This window comes from Gorilla gorilla, chromosome 2 (assembly GCF_029281585.2).
Source record: "Gorilla gorilla gorilla isolate KB3781 chromosome 2, NHGRI_mGorGor1-v2.1_pri, whole genome shotgun sequence".
Taxonomy (NCBI): Eukaryota; Metazoa; Chordata; class Mammalia; order Primates; family Hominidae; genus Gorilla; species Gorilla gorilla.
Genome location: NC_086017.1, coordinates 111,222,423 through 111,246,000, shown reverse-complemented (window position 1 = coordinate 111,246,000; position 23,578 = coordinate 111,222,423). Strand labels below are relative to the sequence as shown.

The 23,578-nt window shown below is 41.5% G+C and overlaps 2 protein-coding genes across 3 annotated transcripts in view; one reads left to right on the top strand and one right to left on the bottom strand.

Annotated features, from left to right (window-relative positions):
- Window positions 1-14,309, bottom strand: part of LNP1 (leukemia NUP98 fusion partner 1) — a 54,879-nt gene extending 40,570 nt beyond the window's left edge. Inside the window, exons 1-2 of one of the 2 annotated variants that reach the window (XM_019023553.4) lie at window positions 13,429-14,309; window positions 2,623-2,823 (exon numbers count right to left, since the gene is read on the bottom strand). In XM_019023553.4, coding sequence (XP_018879098.1) covers window positions 2,623-2,681 — 59 coding nt within the window. In that variant the 5' untranslated portion in view covers window positions 2,682-2,823; window positions 13,429-14,309. The remainder of the gene's footprint in view (window positions 1-2,622; window positions 2,824-13,428) is intronic. The other variant, XM_019023554.4, reaches the window with a different exon arrangement.
- Window positions 14,310-14,825: 516 nt separating this feature from the next.
- Window positions 14,826-23,578, top strand: part of TOMM70 (translocase of outer mitochondrial membrane 70) — a 37,593-nt gene continuing 28,840 nt past the window's right edge. The window contains exon 1 of the mRNA XM_004035977.4: window positions 14,826-15,242. Coding sequence (XP_004036025.1) covers window positions 14,919-15,242 — 324 coding nt within the window. The 5' untranslated portion in view covers window positions 14,826-14,918. The remainder of the gene's footprint in view (window positions 15,243-23,578) is intronic.

Sequence of the window (23,578 nt, the reverse complement as noted above, 5' to 3'; positions counted from 1 at the left end):
GTGGCAAAGTTCCAATTCTTTGCTTGAATGGTGAAAGATAACATCAAGGGTGTTATCTTTATAATAATCCATCCATTCTTCTACTGGTAAGCTTTTATGTAATTTCCACTTTTTGCTATTACAAGCAATGGTGCCCTAAACAGGTTTTCTTGTGTGTGCAGTGTGTTGTCTATCTAGAGGTGAAATTTCTGGATTGGAGGTATCTGAGTCCTCCATTTTATTAAACACTAACAGTTTAGAAAAGGAACCCACAAAAAATACTCATAATGGTTGCCTCTCTAAAGTAGTTCAATCAATTTACAATTCCATTTTTTGACATCCTTGCCTCACTGGTACTGCTGGATTTAAAAACTGTTGCCAATATTGTAGATGCAAAATGAAATTTCATTGTTGTTTTAATTTGTATTCCCCTATTTATTGGTGAGATTAAGGATGTTTTCATATGTATATTTTCCATTTGCACTTCTCTTACAAGTAGCTTGTTTATATCCTTTGCTCATTTTTCTTCAGAGTTGTCTTTTTCTTATTGATCTATAGGAGTTCTGCATGTATTCTGTATATTAACCTTCTGTAAGTTTTAAACATCACAAATACCTTTTCCCAGTATGTCTTATCTTCCGACTCTTTTGCAGTATATGTTTTCTGTAAGTTAAAATCTTTTAATGTACCCAAACTGATCTTTTTCTTCATAAGCTTATCCTTTACCCTATCACAAAGTCATCAAGATATTCTCTCATATTTTCTCCTAAAAGTTTAAAGTTTTAGTTTTCTGGGTTTTTAATCTATTTGCCATTTTGTGTATGGTATGCGGTAGAATTACCCTTTTTGTTATTTAGGTATCTTTATTAGTTTTCTTTGGCTGTATTTCAAATTATCACAAACTTAGCAGCTTAAAACCACACTAATTTATTATCCTACGGTCTCCAAGATTTAGAATTCTGAACACAGGTTAGCTAAGTCCTCTATTAAGGGTCTCATTAGACTGAAATCAAGGTATCTGAGGCTCATGTGTCTTCCAAGTCCACCCATCATTGGAAGAATTCAGTTTCTTCTAGTTGTGGGACATTTTCTCGCTGGCTGTTGGCCAGGGATGACTCTAAGCTCCTAGAGTTCCTTGCTATGTGGCCCCTCCATAAGCAGTTTGCTTCTTCACAGCCAGCAGGAAAAATCTCTTTCACTTCCAATCTCTTTGACCTCTCTGAAGGGCTCTCTTGATTAGATCAGGTATACGCAGGATCATCTGCCCTTTGATTAACTTTATTATTTTTTTTTTTTTAAGGCTGAGTCTAGCTTTATTGCCCAGGCTGGAGTGCAGTGGTGCGATCTCGGCTCACTGCAAACTCTGCCTCCCAGGTTCAAAAAATTCTCCTGCCTCGGTCTCCCAAGTAGCTGGGATTACAGGTGCCTGCCACCATGCCCAGCTAATTTTTGTATTTTTAGTAGAGACGAGGTTTCACGATGTTGTCCAGGCTGGTCTCAACCTCCTGATCTCAAGTGATCCACCCACCTCGGCCTCCCAAAGTGCTGGGATTACAGGCGTGAGCCACCGCACCTGACCACTTTCATTAACCTTGATTAAACCATCTTGAACCCTTCAGACCAACCCATTCAGCAGCTGAATAACACGGAGTAATCTCTGTTGATATTACCAGAGGAGCCACATCCAAATTCCTGAGCAACAAAATTATGATATGTAATAAAGCAATGTTTCAAGACACTGAGTTTTGGGGTAGTTCGTGAAGCAGCAACAGATAGTCAGAACATAGTTACAGAAACTATTTTTTTTTTTTTTTGCAGCTTTGAATGTTTTTCAAAATTTGAGAAAATTGGGTATTTTCTTCATTGTTGAAGTTAAGGCTATCTTCCACTGGTCGGGAAAAAATGGCAGAAAGATGGAAAAGCACAGCCTAGAGGCTCTCAGGTTCAGTGCTAGAGCAATGCTAAGAACAGCACTGTATAACCATGGCTGCTAGTTTGAATGCCTTTTATGAGTGAATACTCTACTGTAGGCCCATCACTTAGTAATGGACCAGCATTTTCATGCAAATCATAAAAAGAAGCACCTTTCTCCAGGCAGACCCAGCCTGACAGAAGGCTGTGCTGAGCAAAGTGCATGCTGGACCTCAACACCCACTTGCCCCAGCATTCTTGTGTAGGGCACCATGAGCATAATCTGTATGTAATATTTTTATAAATTAAAGTGCAGGGCAACAATTCTGCATTTACAAATGACACAAATTCTTCTGGGTGGCAATGAACTAAACTGATGAAAATGGAAAGATCTTATAAATCCATGTGAGTGGGAAGAAAGGTGGCAAATGAGTGCATAAAATATACATATGAGCTATCAGTCACAGCTAAGGAGAGGAAACTAGTGTTACTACAGATTGTTCCCTGAAGATAAATGCAGATGCTCCTTCTGACAGCAAAAAGGGCAACCACTTGATTGAATCATAAAGTGACATTCCCCCTGAGAAGTGAAGCAGTACCACCCACTCAACTGATGCTTTGATGGAAGTTGAATAATGCAGAAACCATCAGGATTGGGGGGAAAAAATAACAGCATAAGGGCTCAAAAGAAACAGGCTTCCACATATCATAAATGAGATACAAAGTACAAACCAATCAGGTCTTCCAGGAAGCAGCTTCAGTGGTGGAAGTGGTAGCAGTGACCACAGCATGCTAGGGACTGGGATCTAGCCAGAGGCTATAAAGGTGGTTGTGATGGAAGTAGACTATTTCTGGTGGTGGCAGCTGCAGCAGCAGGAGCAATTGGTGTCCCAGCTGACACCAGTGGTATTGGACAGCAATGGTGGTACCAGACTGTTAATATTGACAACAATATCAGTTAGAAACTTGTTCAACAAACACTTCATCAACTTTTTATTTCGCATTGACCATATTTCAGGTACTGCGTTGGGTGGATAAATAAGTTAACAGGCACCCATCATATGCCCAACCCTCTTACAGATACAGGAGTACAAAGATGACTAGAACATGCTCCCTGCCCTTCAGGGACTCAGAATTGAGCATAGGCAGCAGATATGAGAATGAATAATTATGGCAATACAGTAATTGTGAGGAAGAAATAGAATCTGAGGGATGGTCTAATACAAAAGAGAAAACATATTACTTTGCTCTGACATATAGAATTAGAGAAGGCATTGTAGATTTTGTACAGGATACAAAATAAATCAGACACAGCTTCTGATGTTGAGATACTTATAATCCAGTAGATGAGTTAGGACAAGTATAATACTATAAAACAAGGCAGAAAAGTAGTAAATTTTGAGGAAGTCCCAGAAAAAGTATTCTGGGAGTTTAGGGGAAGCATGTAATAGACAATAAATACTTTTTTAAGTAAATGCAAACCCTACCTATTCCATCTATGCTATTGTTTGGATATGGTTTGTTTGTCCCCACCAAAACTCAGGCTGAAATTTGATCCCAAATGTGGCAGTTGGGAGGGAGGTGGTGCCTAATGGAAGGTGTTCAGGTCAATGGGGTGGATCCCTTTTGCTTGGTGCTATTCTCACGGTAGTGAGTTCTTGCTCTCTAGAGACTGGATTAGCTCTCTGGGAACAGATTAGTTCCTAAGAAAGTGGGTTATTACAAAGCAAGGTTTCTCGTTTGGTCTGTCTTCACACATGTTCACATCCTCTTTGAACTTCTGCCATGTTTTGATCTAGCACATGGCCTCTTCCAGAAGCCAAACAGATGCCAGCGCCATACTTCTCAGCATGCAGAACCATGAGCTAAATAAATTTCTTCAGAAATTACCCAGCCTTGGGTATTCTGTTATAGCAACACAAAAATGGCTAATACAATCTTGAATGTCACTTTTTCCTTCTTTGATACCTTTAGCAGAATATTTATTTACTTAAAACAGTATTTATTGAGTGCCTATTATATGCTAACTATTATGGACTGAATATTTTTGTCCCCCGTGTTCCCCCAAAATCCATATGTTGAAGCCCTAACCCCCAATGCGATGGTATTTGGAGATGGGACTTTGGGGAGGTAATTTGGGTTAGATGAGGTTATGAGGGTGGGGCCTTGGTTTGATGAAATTAGTGCCCTTATAAGAAGAAACATCAGAGAGTTTCTCTCTCTGCATGCATACAAAGAGGTCATGTGAGAAACAGAGGGAAGGTGGCCTACAGTGAGCCAGAAAGAGAACCCTCACAAGAAAACAAACAGACCTGAACTTTGATCTGGGACTCCCCAGCCTCCAGAAGCACGATAAACAAATTTCTGCTGTTTATGCCACTCAGTCTGTGGTATTTTGTTATAGCAACACTTGTAGAGTACTACAGATTTTGGTACTAAGAGTGGGGCATCCGGCCTCCAAAATTCATGCCCTTCTTACATACAAAATACCTTCATCATTCATCCCACCCTAATGTGCTAAAAGTCTTAACTCATTACAACATCACCTCTAAAGCTTAAGGTCCAATGTCTCATTAAATATCATCTAAATCAGGTATGGGAGAGAACTGAAGTGTGATTCATCCTGAGGCAAAATTCTCTGCAGGTGTGAACCTGTGAAACCAGACAAGTCATGGGCTTCTAAAATATAATGATGGGACAAGGCATAGGATAGACAGTCCCACTCCAAAAGGGAGAAATAGCAAAGAAGGAAGAGGTGATGGGTTTTGTAACAAGTCCAAAATCTAGCAAGGAAAATTCCACTGGATCTTAAAGCTAGAGAATAACCCTCTTTGGTTCAACTCTCTGCCCCCCAGGCCCACTCGGGTGGTAGTATCATTCTCACAGCTCTACAGGGTAGCCTTGCCCCTTCAGCTTAAGGAGTAAGGCCAGTCCACAAGCTCTCTGCTAGGGCAAACCTGACCCTGACCCTGATATAGTAGGCAAGGGTTCCTGACCCACCAAAACTGGAAGGGCACACCCACTCTTTGAAAAACAGAAGGATTCAAACCTACTCCCTGGGCCTGTAGTGGGACTGGCAGCCCTGAGGATTTCTGAATTGCTGTTGGAGTCAGTCTTCCCTTTTCTTGAAGGATAAAGTATTTTCAGAGCCAAATAGCTCTATGGTCCCATCCTATAAAATCTAAGTCTGATAGCTTTCCTTCATCCTGTCTCATTTTTTCTGTTTCCTTAGTCTCAGCCGGCAGTGTTTCTGCTGGTAAAATCCCATCTCTATTCTTGGCTTCTGATGAGATGGCTGATTAAGTCCATGAGTTGTACCCAATCTCCATGTTCTGGCTCCTTTTTCCTAACCATTCCTTCTTCAATTCACCTCTCTCCTCTTGCATTTTACTATAAGCAGCAAGGAGGACCCAAGGTGTACCTTTGATACTTTACTTAGATATCTCCTCTGCTACGTATCCAATTTCATTACTTGCAAGTTCTACCTTGCACAACACTAGGACACAATGCAGCCATATTCTTTGCTACTTTATAATAAAGATCACCTTTCAGTTTCCAACTGTCTGTTCTTTGTTTGTATCTGAGATCACACCAAAATGGCCCTTAACATCCACATTTGAATGAATATTCTGTTCATGTATCTATGTATTCTCTAAGAAAATGGAAGCTTTGTTTCTAGCTCTCCTCTTTACTTTCTGACCCCTCACCAAAATTGCTTTTAATATCCATATTTCTACCAACACTTCCCTCACAACAATGCTGGCTTTTTCTAGCAGGCACCTCAAAAATCTTCCAGCCTGTACCCATCAACCAGTTCCAAAGCTAATTCCATTTGTTTAGGTATTTTTCTGTTACATTAGCACCCCACTCCTAGTACCAAAATCTGTATTAGGGTTCTTCAGAGAAACAAGACTAATTATAGACAGATAAAATAGGTAGATAGATAGATAGATAGATAGATAGATAGATAGATAGATAGGGGTAAGCTATGTACATATATATTTATGCATATATTTAATTAAATATACACAAATATATATTTAGGCTGGGTGTGGTGGCTCACGCCTGTAATCCTAGCACTTTGGGAGGCTGAGGTGGGTAGATCGCCTGAGGTCAGGAGTTCAACACCAGCCTGGCCAATATGGTGAAACCCCGTCTCTACTAAAAATACAAAAATTAGCTGGGCACAGTGGTGGGTACCTGCAATCCCAGATACTCGGGAGGCTAAGGCAGAATCGCTTGAACCCAGGAGGCGGAAGTTGCAGTGAGCCAAGATCACGCCACTGCACTCTGGCCTGGGCTATAAGAGTGAGACTCAAAAAAAAAAAAAAAAAATATATATATATATATGTGTGTGTGTGTGTGTATATATATGTGTGTGTGTGTGCGTGTGTGTGTGTGTATATATATATATATATAGATAGATAGATAGATAGCTGGGATTGCAGGCGCCCACGACCACACCCAGCTAATTTTTGTATTTTTAGTAAAGACAGGGTTTCACTGTCTTGGCCAGGCTGGCCTCGAACTCCTGACCTCATGATCAACCCGCCTCAGCCTCCCAAAGTGCTGGGATTACAGGCATGAGCCACCGTGCCCAGCCTATTTATTTATTTACAAAATTACGGAGGCTAAGACCTATAGTAAACAAGCTGGAGACCAACGAGAGCTGATAGTATCTTTTCAGTCTGAAAGTCACTAGGCTCTACACCTAAGAAGAGCTGATATTTCAGTTCAAGTCCAAAGGCAAGAAAAGATGAATATCCCAGCTCAAGGAACTTAGGGAGGAGGAGTTCCCTCTTATTCATCGGTGGGTCAAGTTTTGTTCTATTTGGGCCCTCAACTGATTGAATGAGGGCCAACCACACTGAGGGCAATCTGCTTTACTCACTCTGCCAATTCAAGTATCAATCTCATCCAAAACACTCTCACAGAGGAAAGTAGAGCAAGATGGTGGAATAGGACTCTCCAGCAATTTTCCCCCAGAGAAACATGAATTTGAACAACTACCTATGTATAAAATACCTTCACGAGAGCTAAGGAAACCAGGTGAGAGATTATAGCACCTGGTTATAGCATAATAATAAGAAAAGACACATTTAAGTAGGTAGGAAGAACAGTTTTACATTACCCATGTCACCCTTCCCCCAAGACCAGGCAGCACAGCCCGGAAAAAGATATTGTCTGCTTGGGAGGAAGAGAGGAAAGTAAAGGTAAGACTTTGCCTTGGACCCCAATACCAGGCCTGTCACAGTAAAACTCAGCACTGGGTAGACCCCCCCATGCTCCATGACTTCAGGCCAGTAACTGCAGACTGAGACTCTAGACCCATCCCAGCAGCAGATGGGAAACCATAGCCCCTGTGAGACAAACTTGAGTTCCAGCCCACATCACCAACAGCCAACTACAGTGGTCTTGGGCTCCAAATAACCCACAGCAACAGGCAGGCCCCCTCAGTGGCTGCAAGCTTCAGATGTACCCCAGTGCTGCAGTAGCCTCAGCAGCTGTGGGCTTTGGGTGCACCCAAGTGCTGCACCAGCCTCAGCAGCCACAGGATTCCATCCCAGTGCTAAGTCAGCTTCAGTGACTATGGGATTTCAGCCTGGCACTGTGCTGGTCACAGTAGGGAGTACATAGCACTCCCTAGAGCTGGAAGAGCTGCAGTGGTCACAGGCTCGGAGACCACAACAAATGACCTGCCTAGAATCTCTGGACAGGCTTACTGTTAGAGGATGTTCCCAGACAAAGCCAGACTGTGAGGGCTGGAATAAGTAACTGCTTCTTGAATGCACACACACTGACACATGACCACAAGAACAATCAGGGAATCGTGACATCACTAAACAGACAAAATAAGATGCCAGTGACAGACCCTAAAGACACAGAGATATATCAACTATCTGCCAAGGAATTCAAAACAGCTGTTTTAAAGAAGCTCGAAGAACTTCAGAAAATACAGAGAAACAAGTCAACAAAATTAGGAAAATAATAAATGGTCAGATGAGAAATTTACCAGATAAATTGAAACAATAAAATCAGACCAATTTTGGAGCTAAAAATACAATGAATGTAAAAATGTAATAGAGAGCATCAAGAGCAGGATTGATCAATCAGAAGAAAGAATCTGTAAACTTGAAGACAGGTTATATGAAAATATACAGAGGAGAAGAAAGGAAAAAGAGTGGAAAGGAATAAAGAAACTTTATAGGGTTTATGGGATAGTATCAAAAGAGCAAATATGCAAGTTACCAGCATTCAAGAGGGAGTAGAGAAAGATAAGGGTGTAAAAGGCTTATTTAAAGCAGTAATAGCAGAAAACTTCCCAAACCTGGAGAAAGATATAAATAGCCAGGTACAGGAAGGTCAAAGATTTGCAATTAGATTCAATCCAAATAACACTACCACAAGACATATTATAATCAAACTCTACAGATCTAAGACAAAGACAGGATCCTAAAAGCAGCAAGACAAAAAAAGCAAGTAACATATAAGGCAGTTCCAATATGCCTAGCAGCAGATTTCTCAACAGAAACCCTACAGGCCAGGGAAGAGTGGTATGATATAGTCAAAGTGCTAAAGGAAAAAAAAGACTGTCAATCAAGAATACTGTACTCAGCAAAACTGTCATTCAGAAATGAACATGAGATAAAGACTTTCCTAGTCACACAAAATCTGAGGGAGTTCATCACCACCAGACCTGTCTTACAAGAAATGCTAAAGGGTGTTCTTCAAGCTGAAAGGACACTAATGATAAACACAGAAACATCTGAAAGTATAAAACTCCCTGGTAAAAATACGTACGTAGCTAAATTTAATTTATAATACTCTGATACTGTAATGGTAGCATTTAAATACTGTAATGAGGGTGTGTAAATCACGTATCTTTAGCAGGGCTAAAAGATAAAAGTATTAAAATTAATAACTACAGCAACTTGTTGATGGATATGCAATATAAAAATACTTAAACTGTGAAATTGAAAGCACAAAATATTGAGGAAAGGAAGTGGAGTTAAAGTGTAGTTTGCATGCGTATGTATAAATAATCAAAGTTAACTTGTTATCGGTCTAAAATAACCTGTAATATCTATGTTTTTTGAAGCAAAAACCGACAATAGATACACTAAAAATAAAAATCAGCCAGGCGAAGTGGCTCATGCCTGTAATCCCAGCACTTTGGGAGGCTGAGGCAGGCAGATCATGAGGCCAGGAGTTTTAAGACCAGCCTGGCCAACATGGCAAAACCCCGTCTCTACTAAAAATACAAAAATTAGCCAGGCATGGTGGCGGGCACCTGTAATTCCAGCTACTTGGGAGGCTGAGGCAGGAGAATCGCTTGAACCCAGGAGGCAGAGGTTGCAGTGAGCCGAGATCATGCCATTGCACTCCAGCCTGGGCAACAAGAGCAAGACTCCGTCTCAAAAAATAAAAATAAAAAAAATAAAAATCAAGGAATCAAAAACACCACTACAGACACATTTATAATGTTTAAACAAGTATCTGGGTATCCCATGGCCCAGTCAAATTGACACATGAAATTACCCATCACACCACCTATATTCTGGGCTCTGGCTGTACAAAATGAACAGTTTCTGTCCTCGTGGGGCTTACATCCTATTGAGGGGATCATACTATTTTTGTATTTTTCCCACAGACAAGTGTACACCTGAGAGTTTTTTTTTTTTTTTTTTTTCTTGAGGCAGCATCTCACTCTGTCACCCAGGCTGGAGTATAATAGGGTAATCTCGGCTCACTGCAACCTCCGCCTCTGGGGTTCAAGCGATTCTCCTGCCTCAGCCTCCTGAGTAGCTGGGATTACAGGCGTGTGCCACCATGCCTGGCTAATTTTTGTATTTTTAGTAGAGACAGGGTTTCACCATGTTGGTCAACCTGATCTTGAACTCCTGACCTCAGGTGATCCGCCCGCTTCGGCCTCCCAAAGTGTTGGGATTACAGGCACAAGCCACTGCACCCGGCCCACATAGGTAATTTCTAATAGTGCTAGGTGCTAATATCGTAGACCAAGGAAAGAGAAGAGGTGTATGAAGGGAGGCATGGGTGGGCAGAAATGTTGAACTTTATAGTGAAAGTGAAGAGGATTTAAAAGTCTTTCCACTCAAGAGTGAAATTACAGTTATGCTACAGGAAGAGTAAATTGGTATCAAGGTGCAGGGTGACACATAGAAGAGAGGCACTAGAGGCAGAGAAATTACCTGGGAAGCAAGCAAATGTAGGATTTAGGCAAGATGAAGGAAATGAATAAAAGAGAAAAAAGAGGGGAATGTGATAGTATTAGGAGTTGAGGCCTTTGGGAAGTGATTAGATCATGAGGATGGAGCCCTTAAAAATGGGATGAGTGCCCCTATAAAAATGAGACTCCAGAGAACTTTCTTGCCCCTTTCCACTATTTGAGGACACAAACCAAATTTGCAGCCCTCAACCCAGAAGAGGGCTCTTACAGAACTTGACCATGCTGGCACACTGATCTCAAACCCCCATCCTCAGGAATTGTGAGAAATAAATTTCTATAGTTTATTAGCTAAGTAGTTTTATGATATTTTTGTTATAGCAGCCTGTACTAAGATGGGAAAAAACTATTTATTGAGTATCTGTTATGTGTTATACATACTCTTAGGAGTTTTCACTTATATGAACTAAGAAGTGTCAGAATGGGTGAAAAAACTATAAGAAAGATATTACAACAAAGTTGAATTTGTTGAAGACTTCACAGCTGATTTTGTGTTTATGTGTGTATATAAATACAACAGCATAATCATTTGTGCTTGGGTAGGTAAGGATGAAAAAGAGAGAGGTCTAAAAAGGTCTATGGTTTCAAATATGAGTAACTGCTAAGGTAATAGTGGTATTATTAGAAAAAATGGATAACACAGGCTGGGTACAGTGGCTAATGCCTGAATCCCAGCACTCTGAGAGGCCGAGGCGGGCGGATCACGAGGTCAGAAGATCGAGATCATCCTGGCTAACACGGTGAAACCCCGTCTCTACTAAAAATACAAAAAATTATCCAGGTGTGGTGGCGGGCGCCAGTAGTCCCAGCTACTCAGGAGGCTGAGACAAGAGAATCGCTTGAACCCAGGAGGCAGAGGTTGCAGTAAGCCGAGATCACACCACTGCACTCCAGCCTGGGCAACAGAGCGAAATTCCATGTTGGAAAGAAAAAAAAAGGATAACACAAAGAGAAAGAATGAGTGGGGAAAATGATGAGTTATATTTTTGACAGAAGTCAGGAATCCAAGCAAAACTGCTCAGTAAGTAGTAAGAAATATAGGGCTAGAGGTAAAAAGGGAAGCTATGCCAAAAGATATATAGACAGTGATTATCTGCATAGAAATGGTACCTGAAGCAATGAGATTTACTTTGGTTACTAATGGAGAGATTGAAGATAAAGAAGACGACATATTCTAATAAATTCCTCACTTGAGGAATATCTAGAGCTGTGCTGTCCAATATGGTAGTCATTAGCCACATGACACTACTTAAATCAATTAAATAATGAAAACTGTAGTCTTTGTCACACTACATTTCAAGTGCTCAATAGCCACATGTGGCTAGTGGCTACCATATTGGACATCATAAATATAAATCATTTCCAGCATCATAGAAAGCTGTGATGGACAGCAATGATCTAGAGTTTGGTCAGAGCGTAGAAGAACCAGAAGAATCTATTCTCCTGAAGCCAAGGAAAAGAACATTTCAAGGAGAGAATAATCAGTGGTATCAAGTAAAAGTGGGTGACAGCCAACCTCCCCCACCCACAAAAAAACCACAATGAATTTTATGACTTCTAAAGCACTTTCAGCCTAATTATAAAGTTGTAAACTAGATTACAACAGATTTTGGATGAAATGGGTGCCAAATAAGTAACAGATGTAGACAATTCTTTTCAGTAATTTTTCAGTAAGGAAAAACAGAATGAAAACATCAGACAGCTGAAAGAGAATAGAGCTGTTCTATATGTACATGCTTAATATAAGCAGATTTGTGCACTGGCTGGAAGGTTTGGACACCAGTCAACCAGCTATTTACCAACTCTAGCAATCTGAAAGGCCTTTCATGTAGCAATGACAATTGAAGGGACAGAATTACATCATTTTAAAACAATAAGGAGCCTTAAAAATAATCTAATCCACCCCTCCTCACATTATAAAGAAAGCAGAGTTGCCCATGGTCACACACACAACTCAGTGGTATTAAAATCTAGAATAAGAATTCAGGTCAGCTGGGCATGGTGGCTTATGCCTGTATTCCCAGAACTTTGGGAGGCCGAGGCAGGTAGATCACCTGAGGTCAGGAGTTCAAGACCAGCTTGGCCAATATACAAAAAATTAGCCCGGCATGGTAGCAGCCGCCTGTAATCCCAGCTACTGGGATGCTGAGGGAGGAGAATTGCTTGAAGCCTGCAGGCGGAGGCTGCAGTGAGCCAAGATGGCGCCATTGCACTCCAGCCTGGGCAACAAGAGAGAAACTCCATCTCAAAAAAAAAACAACTCAGGTCTTCCACAACCTAGTCCATTAGACTGTCTCATTTAACTGCCTCCTAAGATACAGATCAAAGGTGAAGAAAGCTTCTTCAGTTGAGTTCCACTAATCTACCATGAAAAAGATAATGTCTATGTTCACATATACAGAACTTTAATTTTTTAGAAATGAAAGGCAGTATTTTACTTCTTTACTTTAAAATTTAGAAAAACTGAGAACTAATCATCAAATATCTATTACTTTGTAACAAACATCAAAAGAACTTTAAATATTATCTAATTAAATCTTTACTATAGCCTGAGAGGTAGATGTTTTCACCATTTCACAGATTAGAAAAACATGCATCAGATCAGTAAGGTCCCAAAGCCAGTAAGCGACACTCTATTTGGCTCTACAGTACCATCAATTAGGAAATGGAGGAGAAAATGAGAGAATAGAGCAGCATAGGCTAGAGAATGGAAATGAGATGTTTATCAAAGTATAAAAGTAACCAGAACAGATTCGTTTACTAATGCCAACCTTAAAAATAAAACCAAACAAAATCAGGCCTTTAGATAAATATTAATCCAAAAAATGTTTCAAGAAAATAACACTGATTCCCTTTGGAGAGGGGAACTGTGCAGCTGAGGACAGGGACTGAAGGAAGACTTTTCACAGTAAACTCTGTAACTTTTGGAGTTTAACCGTAACAGTGTATTGCTTACTCCAATAAATAAGAAAAAGGTTTAAAAAAAAAACTTCAAATGTTTTAGTTCTTATCAAGTTTGTAGTTGTTAGCACTCTACAATCCTCCAAGAGGCCACAGCAAAACTGAAATTTCAGAAAAAAAAAAAAAAATCCTAACTTGTGTTCTGAAAAAGGCAAGGCAGAGCTTATATTAAGGGGCAGAAAATTTGCCTTTGGGGATTGGGGGATCAGGAGGGGAGAAAAGCCTATTGCCTGCAACGATCAACTCAATTCCACTGCTATTTTTAGCCCATTTTTTTAGTCTGTTGCTAAGAAACCCTATTGCCAGAAGGCAATTTACTAATAGGAACTTACATGAAGCAGGAGAAACCGGTGATCCTGAAATTCTTTCCAATTAGGCCATTCTATTTTAATCAGTCCATTCTGGTGCCACTTGATAAAATATCTCCTTTCAATCTTTATGTAGCTCTACTGTGATGTTGTTGCACTTAACAGCAAAACAATCATTTATGAAATTTTAATGTAAGGCTTCTGCAAACCAGTATACCAGAAATGGAGAGCCATAGTTCTGGACTCTGATTTTTCTATTAATAGTTGTCTTCATGAAAATACCGTGTATTCCAAACAATACCTTGCAAGGTAATTTTATATTTTAAGAGATCTGGTGCAGAGCATCGGAAAAAGAGTTGATAAAGCTATTATAGATAAAAAGCTGTGAACTGAAATTACGATTTGGGAATGAGACGAGAAGAGGGCTGAGACCGCTACTGCAAAACAACCCAGGGGGTGTGCGGATCAGAGCGAGATGTGGGCTGACGCAGAAATCAGCTCAAGATACAAATACGCCAAGAAAGGCTCGAAGCCAGCGGGAACCCTGACGCTTCGCATTTCTACCAACTCAGTTTAAGAAACCCCTAACAACGCAGATGTCATCGCTTCGTTAATTGGTGCCGACGATGAGCCACAGCGACCACGCTCAAACCGTTTCGACTGGAGCCAACCTAGATGTGCCATTTCCAGCTAGTCTTCTGCCATCGCTATCTCCCCTACAACCTCAAATTCGTCCAAACTAAAATCTGGCTATGTTAGTGATAAGAAGTTCAGTGATGCAGCAGCCTTCTTCAGCGGTGAGCTCTTTCCTCACACATCTTTAAAAGTCCTTCTAATCCGTTGGTTTCTCGGGCACGCGGGTAGAAAACCGTGCTAACGGCCACAGAGGTTCAAGAGGTGCCAACGTGGCTATAACTGGAAAACTGGATCCGAAATCGACCAGTAAACTGGGTAGCTCGGTCTACGCCCCGCCCACCACCCTTGCTAGCCAATAGCCTTCACAACTCTTCTGCCACTCCCGCCCATTCCAGTGCTGTGGCGCTGCTTTTTCTTCCACTCGGATCTCTTAAGCGCCCTTAGCCCGCTGTATACGCGCCCCTCCTCAGCTTCAGTAGGCAAGAGGGCCATCTGCCCTTCTTTTCTGAAGGTAGAGGGGACAACACCAGCTACGACGGGGACTCCAGAAGTCAATCTCCCGAACACCAGCGGGGCGAAAAGAAAGAAAAAGGGTTTCCGAGGACTCGCACTCACACCCACGCTTTCCCTTAACCCGGAAGTGATTTCCGCCCCTCCTCTCCCTCTTCGGTTGAGACTGGAGGAGAAGGACGGCCAGGTCTGGCCCGGCATGCCCTGGGCTTCCGGTGACCTCTGGCCCTTTTCTGTCGTCCGCTCTCTCTGCCTAGCGTGCTCGCTCCCTCATTGCCTTCCTTCCCTCCCTCGGTCTTCCTTCGCACGCTCTTTGGTGATTGTGGCTCTCGCGACAGACAGGGAGGCGGTGGCAGAGGACACTTGTCATGGCCGCCTCTAAACCTGTGGAGGCGGCGGTGGTCGCAGCTGCTGTACCGAGCTCCGGGAGTGGGGTGGGCGGCGGCGGGACTGCGGGCCCGGGCACGGGGGGGCTGCCGCGATGGCAGCTGGCTCTGGCGGTCGGGGCACCCCTGCTGCTGGGCGCGGGTGCCATATACCTGTGGAGTCGGCAGCAACGGCGCCGGGAGGCCAGAGGCCGGGGCGACGCCAGCGGCCTGAAGCGCAACAGCGAACGGAAGACCCCGGAGGGCAGGGCCAGTCCGGCCCCGGGCAGCGGACACCCTGAAGGTCCCGGTGCTCACTTGGACATGGTGAGAAGCAGCCCCAGGCCGTAGAGGAGGAAACTGGCTCGTGCAGCTTTTCCTTGGCGGGTTGTGTCAGTGAGGGGGCTTCCCATCAGACGGAAGCTGCCAAGCGGCAGCACAACACTTGGGTTTAGGGAGTCTCATTTCTGGCTGCCGGTGGAGGGCATAGAGTAGCTCGATGACAGGTTACTGGCATTCTTTGACAGTTTGCTTTTGGTTTCAGAAAAATCCTTTGCTTTTCTTCTCAGTGACACAGCATTTATCCCTAGTGTTGTAGATGGGAGTGGGGCATTTGCAAATGTGATGATTGTATTTAATAAGTGAAGGAAGCTAAATTCCATTAACAATTGGTACATCGTGATACGAACTGTTTCTGTGATTTCCAAAGCCTACAACCTAATCGGTAAGAGCCTTTTAATAATGAGCCACTCCCCCTTTTGGAGTGTGTTTTTGCTGGGGGTAAGTGGGCAACTACAGTGACGGTTAGTTGACAAAAGCAAAACAAAAACAAAAACGATTAGATGGCTTTCTACATAGAAAAAGAAAGACTACACAGGTTTTAAAGAGTGAAATGGTGTTCAGTGGCATTTGTTTTACAGCCTCTGAACTGTAAGCAGAACTGTCAAGCTCCCAAGGCTCGTCCTCTCTCAGCAACCCCGAAGCCCCCTTGACTGCAAGCACTCAGCGCCCGTAACCTCTCCTGCCATGCCCCAGCCCCGAGGTGTCCTTTTGCACTCCGGACCCGTTGGCCTTTGTCAGAAAACGCTCTGCATTGCACTGTCCCCTCTTGCTGCACAAGAGTAGCGGCCACAGCAATGCTCACCAGGCTTGGTTGCACACAGCCCCCTGCCCCAGGTCCAGGCCTACACACACATACAAAAAAAAAAAAAAAAAAAATGGGAGTGACTTCTTAAACTTTTTGATTGGAAGCATCTTAAGTTCAGTTTTTCCATTTCACCTGGAAATGTACATGACCAAGCCTAATATGCATGATACAGTTTCTCTGATGTGAGGCCAAGCACTGGAGTATTTAGTGAACTGCTTTGTATGGTTTTGGTGAACTGACTGTTAAATCCTTTTGGTATCTGACAGCTGTGCAGAGAATTATTCTGGCTGCATTTGACAATACTGGGATTGCGTGTGGTGGATTTTATCTGGGTCTGGAGTTGTTCAATGGTAGTACCAGAGTAAGTCGAGGTCAGAGAAACGTTTGGTCAAATATCTCCCAGTTTTATACATAAGTATATACAGTTGGTCAAGTAACTTCTAATTGTATCCAAGTGTATACACTTAAATACGTATGCAAGTCATTTCCATCTTATACTATTCAGGTTGAATTTTTTTTTTTTTTTTTTTAGATGGAGTCTCACTGTGTTGCCTAGGCTGGAGTGCAGTGGTGCGATCTCACCACCACCTCCGCCTGCTGGGTTCAAGCAGTTCTGCCTCAGCCTCCGGAATAGCTGGGACTACAGGCGCGCGCCACCATGCCCAGCTAATTTTTGTATTTTTAGTAGAGACAGGGTTTCACTGTGTTGGCCAGGCTGGTCTTGAACTCCTGACCTCAGGTGATCTGCCCATCTTGGCCTCCCAAAGTGCTGGGATTACAGGCGTGAGACACCGCGCCCGGGCAAAGATATTTTTACTAGGATGTCAAATTAGCTTTAAAGGAAGTTTTGGTGTAGGAATGAACAAACTAGTATCTACAGTGTGTGAGGCATTGTGCTAGGCCATGAGAGAGCCATATGATCTTTCCTATGGGAGAGTGAAGCATTACCTATTTTCTAAAAGGTTTATGACTGGATAGTAGAAGAACTTATGGACTGTGAGAACTAGGATTTGTAAGCTTTATAGTGGGCTCTCCAGCATTGTCACTTTGGGAAAGTCATTTTGTCTCCTTGACCTTAGCGTCATCCCTGTAGAATAAGAGGATTAAAATATTAGATCTCTTCTGTTTCTTTCAGTACTAAAAATTGATGATTCTGATTATGATCATTTATAATAGCTCACTGCTGCTATTAAAAGTAGTTATCAAGAGGATTATTTGAATTAATTATCACTTGTCTTACATCAATTTTGGATGTCTGAAATTCTCCAGTCATTTTCTGTTTCGTTTGTTAATTTAGTTTTAATCATGGAAGAATAGTAGGTAAAATAAAAGATCCAAAAAGTTCTCAGTTCTGTAAACATTAAAAATAAAGATAGTTTCTATACATGAAACTAAATTTTTTTTTTTTTTTTTGAGACAGCGTCTAACTCTGTCACCCAGGCTGGAGTGCAGTGGCACGATCTTGGCTCACTGCAACCTCTGCCTCCTGAGTTCAAGCAGTTCCCCTGCCTCAGCCTCCCGAGTAGCTGGGATTACAGGCATGCGCCACCATGCCTGGCTAATTTTTGTATTTTTAGTAGAGACAAGGTTTTGCCTGGTTGGCCAGGCTGGTCTCAAACCCCTGACCTCAGGTGATCCACCCACCTCGGCCTCCCAAAGTGCTAGGAATTACAGGCACGAGCCACCTCACTGGCCGAAACTAGATTTTAACATTTCATTGTGGTTTCAGCCACCCCACCTCATCCCAGGGGTTCTGTACCATTGGTATTTGATAAAACCTAGCCATCTCCTTTTCAGATTTTAGATGTCCTAATTCCTCTTTTCCACTTTTCCACGTTGTCTGGATCAACACTGATGATTTTTTAATTTCATGATATTTCAGAGTTTTTTAGTTTTACAAATAACTTTTTTTTTTGATACGGAGTCTCACTCTATCACCCAGGCTGGAGTGCAACGGCGAGGTCTCAGCTCACTGCAACCTCTGCCTCCTGGGTTCAAGCGATTCTCCTGCCTCAGCCTCCCAAGTAGCTGGGATTACAGGCACGCACCACCACGCCTGGCTAGTTTTTGTATTTTTAGTAGACACAGGGTTTCACCATGTTCGCCAGGCTGGTCTCGAACTCCTGACCTCGTGATTCACCCGCCTTGGCCTCCCAAAGTGCTGGGATTACAGGCATGAGCCACTGCCCCTGACCACAAATAACTTTGTATTCACCTGACTGCTGTTAAAAATTAGAATTTAAGATTGGACTCTTTGTGTAACTTAAACTGTTTTAAAATGATTTATTTTTGGCCCCAAATAAAATAGGGCAAAACATTTGCGCTTACCATTGTCCATCTTGTGGAATTTGTAGGCCTACACCTGTAATCTTTGAATTACTAGATTGTTCTTTGGTAAAGCAACAATAGGAAGGTCTTTGTGATTTTTTTAAAATGGAAATTTATATCTTAACTGTTGGTGACCAGTAAATATTGAAAGACTACTTTTGTCTTCTTTTAATAGTCTGGTCCTTAGAGTTATTATTAGACTATCTAAATGTAATTAATTGATCAGTAATTGTAATTTCTTATCTGTGGTTGGATAAACTGCTGTACGTTTGAATAGCACCTCTAAATTGGCATCCTCAGTGGATTTCGCAACCAGAAGCATTTGCTTTCACTGATGGAAAACTGGCAGAATCCTGATGCCCTAACTGTCCTTTCTCCACCTGAGCAATAGCTACCGTTTTTAAAGGAATGAATAAATAGACAAATATTGTCTGTTTAGGGTTTGATATCAGAAAATAGAATGGAAAATCTGTATTTTTGTCTTTTGGCTTATGTTTACCTTAATGTAAAATGATCTGATAGAATTACTGGACTTCTGTCTATTGGGTTGGAGATTTTCCTTTACAATTAGTGTGCACAATTACCTTTTTTCTGGGATAGCAAAAACTTGTAAAGGAAGTGCAAAGGATATTCATAGTTGTTTTAATTAATGGGAATATTGGGGTATCACTGAAGAAAAGCATTTAGTCACAGTTGATAGTGTCTAAGACTGAGGTGCTTTAAGTATTAGATCATATTCCATTTTGAACTATTATAAAATCTACCATGATGTGCCATTTTGCTTCAGCAATTTTTTTAAACTTGAAGAATCAAAAAAAAATTTTAATTGCAAGACTTTTTAGAAGATCATATCATCCATAGTGCTTCTCAATCTGTGGGCTTGAGTCATCACGAGGGACCACCACACATATATTCCAAGCATGGTATCCTGGCTGTACCAATGTCCCAGATACTTCTTTTTCAAACATCCTGTGATTTTTTAGAAAAATGCACTTATTTAAAAGCATTATTGACTTCATAGTAACTTTTTTGTCCAATTGTTATTTAATCTGATGATAAAAAATGCATCACTCTTGTGTTCATATTTAGCATTAAATATGTTTAGCCCATGAAATGAGTTTAGCCCACATTAAATGGTTAGGAACCAATAATCTAAGCCAGCCTACTACAGTAGGAAAGGGAAGATGTATCTACACATTTTAGTAAAGGGTTGAGGACTGCATAAACTGTTGTTATTGGTCATCTTGTTTGAAATGAAGTCATTCTCTCCCCCAAATGATCTGTTTTGAGTCATTTTTAAAAAATCAATCAGGGACACCAATGACATTCCCTCTAAGCTTAGTTAACACTTTTCAATCTTTATCTTAATCCTTGGCAGTATTTCATATTGTGCTCTAAATGTCATAACTTTTCCTGCTGCTTCTGAGGTACTCCATTTTCCTGATTAAAAAAAAAACAAAACCTGATACCAGCCTCATGGATTCTTAGTCTCCTTATCACAATACAGAGGTCATTTCATCTTTTCTGAAACTTCTCTCTACCTAAGCACACCACTATGTGATTTTATAACACCCTGGACTTTTCCATTTTATAGCACTTACCACGTGGTACTAGAATTGCTCATTGCTGTTTCCTCCTATGCTCTTGAATCTGTGAAGGCTGAGACTGGCTCTATCTTGTTCACCATTGTATTGCCAGAACCTAATACAGGTGCATAGCAGGTGTTGAATGAATGAAGTTTCATTTTTTGACTAATAATTAAGGGTTCCTTTGACATCCCTAAGTTTATATTTTATATATGTGTGTGTGTGTATATATATAAATTTCACAAGTGGTATATTTTTCAAATTTTCCAGCTCTTCATTTTTGTTCTACCAGTTAATGCTGGATTCCATGGAAATCTTTTTTCCTTTCTCTTTTTTTTTTTTTTTTTTTCTTTTTGAGTTGGAATCGCGCTCTGTCACCCAGGCTGGAGTGCAGTGGTGCAATCTCTGCTCACTGCAACATCTGCCTCCTGGGTTCAAGTGATTCTCCTCCCTCAGCCTCCCGAGTAGCTCGCCACCACGCCTGGTGAATTTTTTGTTTGTTTGTTTTGGGTTTTTTTGTTTGTTTTTTGAGATGGAGTCTCACTCTGTTGCCCAGGCTGGAGTGCAGTGGCGCGATCTCGGCTTACTGCAACCTCTGCCTCCCGGGTTCAGCTGATTCTCCTGCCTCAGCCTCCTGAGTAGCTGGGATTACAGGCGAGTGCCACCACACCCTGCTAATTTTTTGTATTTTTAGTAGAGACAGAGTTTCAGCATGTTAGCCAGGATGGTCTCGATCTCCTGACCTCATGCTCTGCCTGCCTCGGCCTCCCAGAGTGCTGGGATTACAGGCGTGAGCCACCGCGCCCGGCCGTAAATCTTAAACCTCATTTGGGCATACTTTTTGTAAATCAGTTGATTATGCATGACCTACAATCATAATCCTGCAGAAGCATTCATTATAAAAGTATATTCTTCCTAAGTAAAGAGTTATTATGATTTAGTAGGTGGGGGGAGTTTTTAAAATTTCAAGACGTGAAATGGGAAAGGACTTTTTTATTATCTTAGGTTTTATTCCTTATTAGGTTTGAATCCTTATTATCTTAGGTATTATTATCCTAGGTTTGATTCATATGAAAGTAGCAATTGGTTGGCCAGGTACAGTGGCTCACACCTGTAATCCCAGCGCTTTGGGAAGCTGAGGCAGGTGGATCACCTGAGGGCAGGAGTTCAAGACTGGCCTGGCCAACATGGTGAAACCCCATCTCTACAAAAATACAAAAATTAACCGGGCATGATGGTGGGTTTCTGTAATCCCAGCTACTCAGGAGACTGAGGGGAGAGGATCACTTGAACCCGGGAGGTGGAGGTTGCAATGAGCTGAGATCCTGCCATTGCACTCCAGCCTGGGCGACAGAGCAAAACTCTGTCTCAAAAAAAGAAAGAAAGTAAGTAACAATTGGTCAATAAGTATTGAAACATTGTTTCTCATACAGTAAGTGTTCCAGAGTTATTTAGGTTGCAGTGAGTGGACATCGTGCCCCCCTGGGCGACAGAGCAAAACTCTATCTCAAAAAAAAAAAAAAAAAAAAAAGAAAAGAGAAGAAAAGAAAGTAACAGTTGGTCAATAAGTATTGAAACATTGTTTCTCATACAGTAAGTGTTCCAGAGTTATTTGCTGCTTCTATAAAGCTGTGATTCAAGTATAATATATGCTTTTTGAGTTTGAGAAATTTAAAACAATAAAACCATTTTAAGAGAAACATCAAACCATCTCAGGTATATTTTAACTGGGTATAAGTGTGTCATCATGGTGACAAATTAATACCCATTTTATTTTCTCACACGCAGATTAATGTGCCTAATTCTAGCTCATTTTCTTTTACAGTGACTATACGTGATCATCAGGTTAATATTTTATAAATGCTGAGAATTTATAATAGTTTTCTTATTGCCAGATGTATATCATTGACAGCTTTTTGCAATGTAGTCATGTAATCATGTTGCAGGACTTGTTTTTAGAGGCTGGTGCATTTCTGATCTCCTGAGGTTCTATATGTGGGCTAATCCTTTTAGGGTTATTTTTCCTTCCTGGAGTACTTTCCTGTCTTTTGTTAGTCATTTTTATTTCAGAGCGGATTCTCATGAGTAGCCTTCACTGACTATCCTAAGCAAAACCTGATTTTCTTACTTTGTATTCCACTAGATTTACCTGGATTGTACCTTAATATTGTAGCTTTCATTTCAAAATGTAACCTGTTTTCTAGAGTAGATTTCATGTCATTAAGAGCTGAGGGGTATGTTCCTAGGTTCTGCCTTGTTTGACAAGTCTCAGTACACTGAAGAGAGAAAAGATATATTTATTATTTTTTATTTCAATATCTTTTGCGGCACAAGTGGTTTTTGGTCACATGGATGAATTGTATAGTGGTAAAGTCTGAGATTTTAGTGCACTCATCACCCAAGTGTACATTGTACCCAATATGTAGTTTTTTTTTTTATCACTTACATGCTCTGCCACCCTCCTCCTCTGAGTCTCCATAGTCCGTTATGTCACTCTGTATGCTTTTGTGTACCTGCAGTTTAGCTCCCACTTATAAGTGAGAACATATGGTATTTGGTTTCCCATTTCTGAGTTACTTCACTTAGAATATTGGCCTCCAGCTCCATCTAAGTTGCTGCAAGACATTATTTCATGTTTGTTTTTTAATGGCCAAGTAGTATTCCATGGGTATATATACTACACTTTTATCAGTGGGCACTTAGGTTGGTTCCCTGTCTTTTTTTTTTTTTTTTTTTTGAGACAGAGTTTCACTCTTGTTGCCCAGGCTGGAGTGCAATGGCACAGTCTCGGCTTACTGCAGCCTCTGCTGCCCGGGTTCAAGCAATTCTCCTGCCTCAGCCTTCCAACTAGCTGGGATTACAGGCATGCGCCACCATGCCCAGCTAATTTTGTGTTTTTAGTAGAGATGGGGTATCTCCATGTTGGCCAGGCTGGTCTTGAACTCCTGACCTGAGGTGACCCACCCACCTCTGCCTCCCAAAGTGCTGGGATTACAGGCATGAGCCACCGCACCTGGCCAGTTCCATATCTTTGCAATGGTGAATTGTGCTGCAATAAACATACACATGCAGGTGTCTTTTTGATATAATGACTTCTTTTCCTTTGGGTAGATACCCAGTAGTAGAATTGCTGAATCAAATGGTAGATCTATTCTAGTTCTTTTTAGATCTATTCTAGTTCTTAAAGAAATCTCCAGGCCGGGCACAGTAACTTATGCCTGTAATCCCAACACTTTGGGAGGCTGAGGTGTGTGGATCACCTGAGATCAGGAGTTCAAGACAAGGCTGGCCAACATAGTGAAACCCTATGTCTCTACTAAAAATACAAAAATTAGCTTGGCATGGTGGCGTGCACTTGTAATCCCAGCTACTCAGGAGGCTGAGGCAGAAGAATCACTTGAACCCGGAAGACAGGTTGCAGTGAGCCGAGGTCACACCACTGCACTCCAGCCTGGGTGACAGAGCAAGACTCTGTCTCAAAAAAGAAAAGAAAGAAATCTTCCATACTGTTTGAAAAGATATGTTTCCCAATGTTTTCTTAGGTGTATTACCTGAAGTATTTACTTTAGATCATGTGTCTCACTTGAATAATATTGGATTTA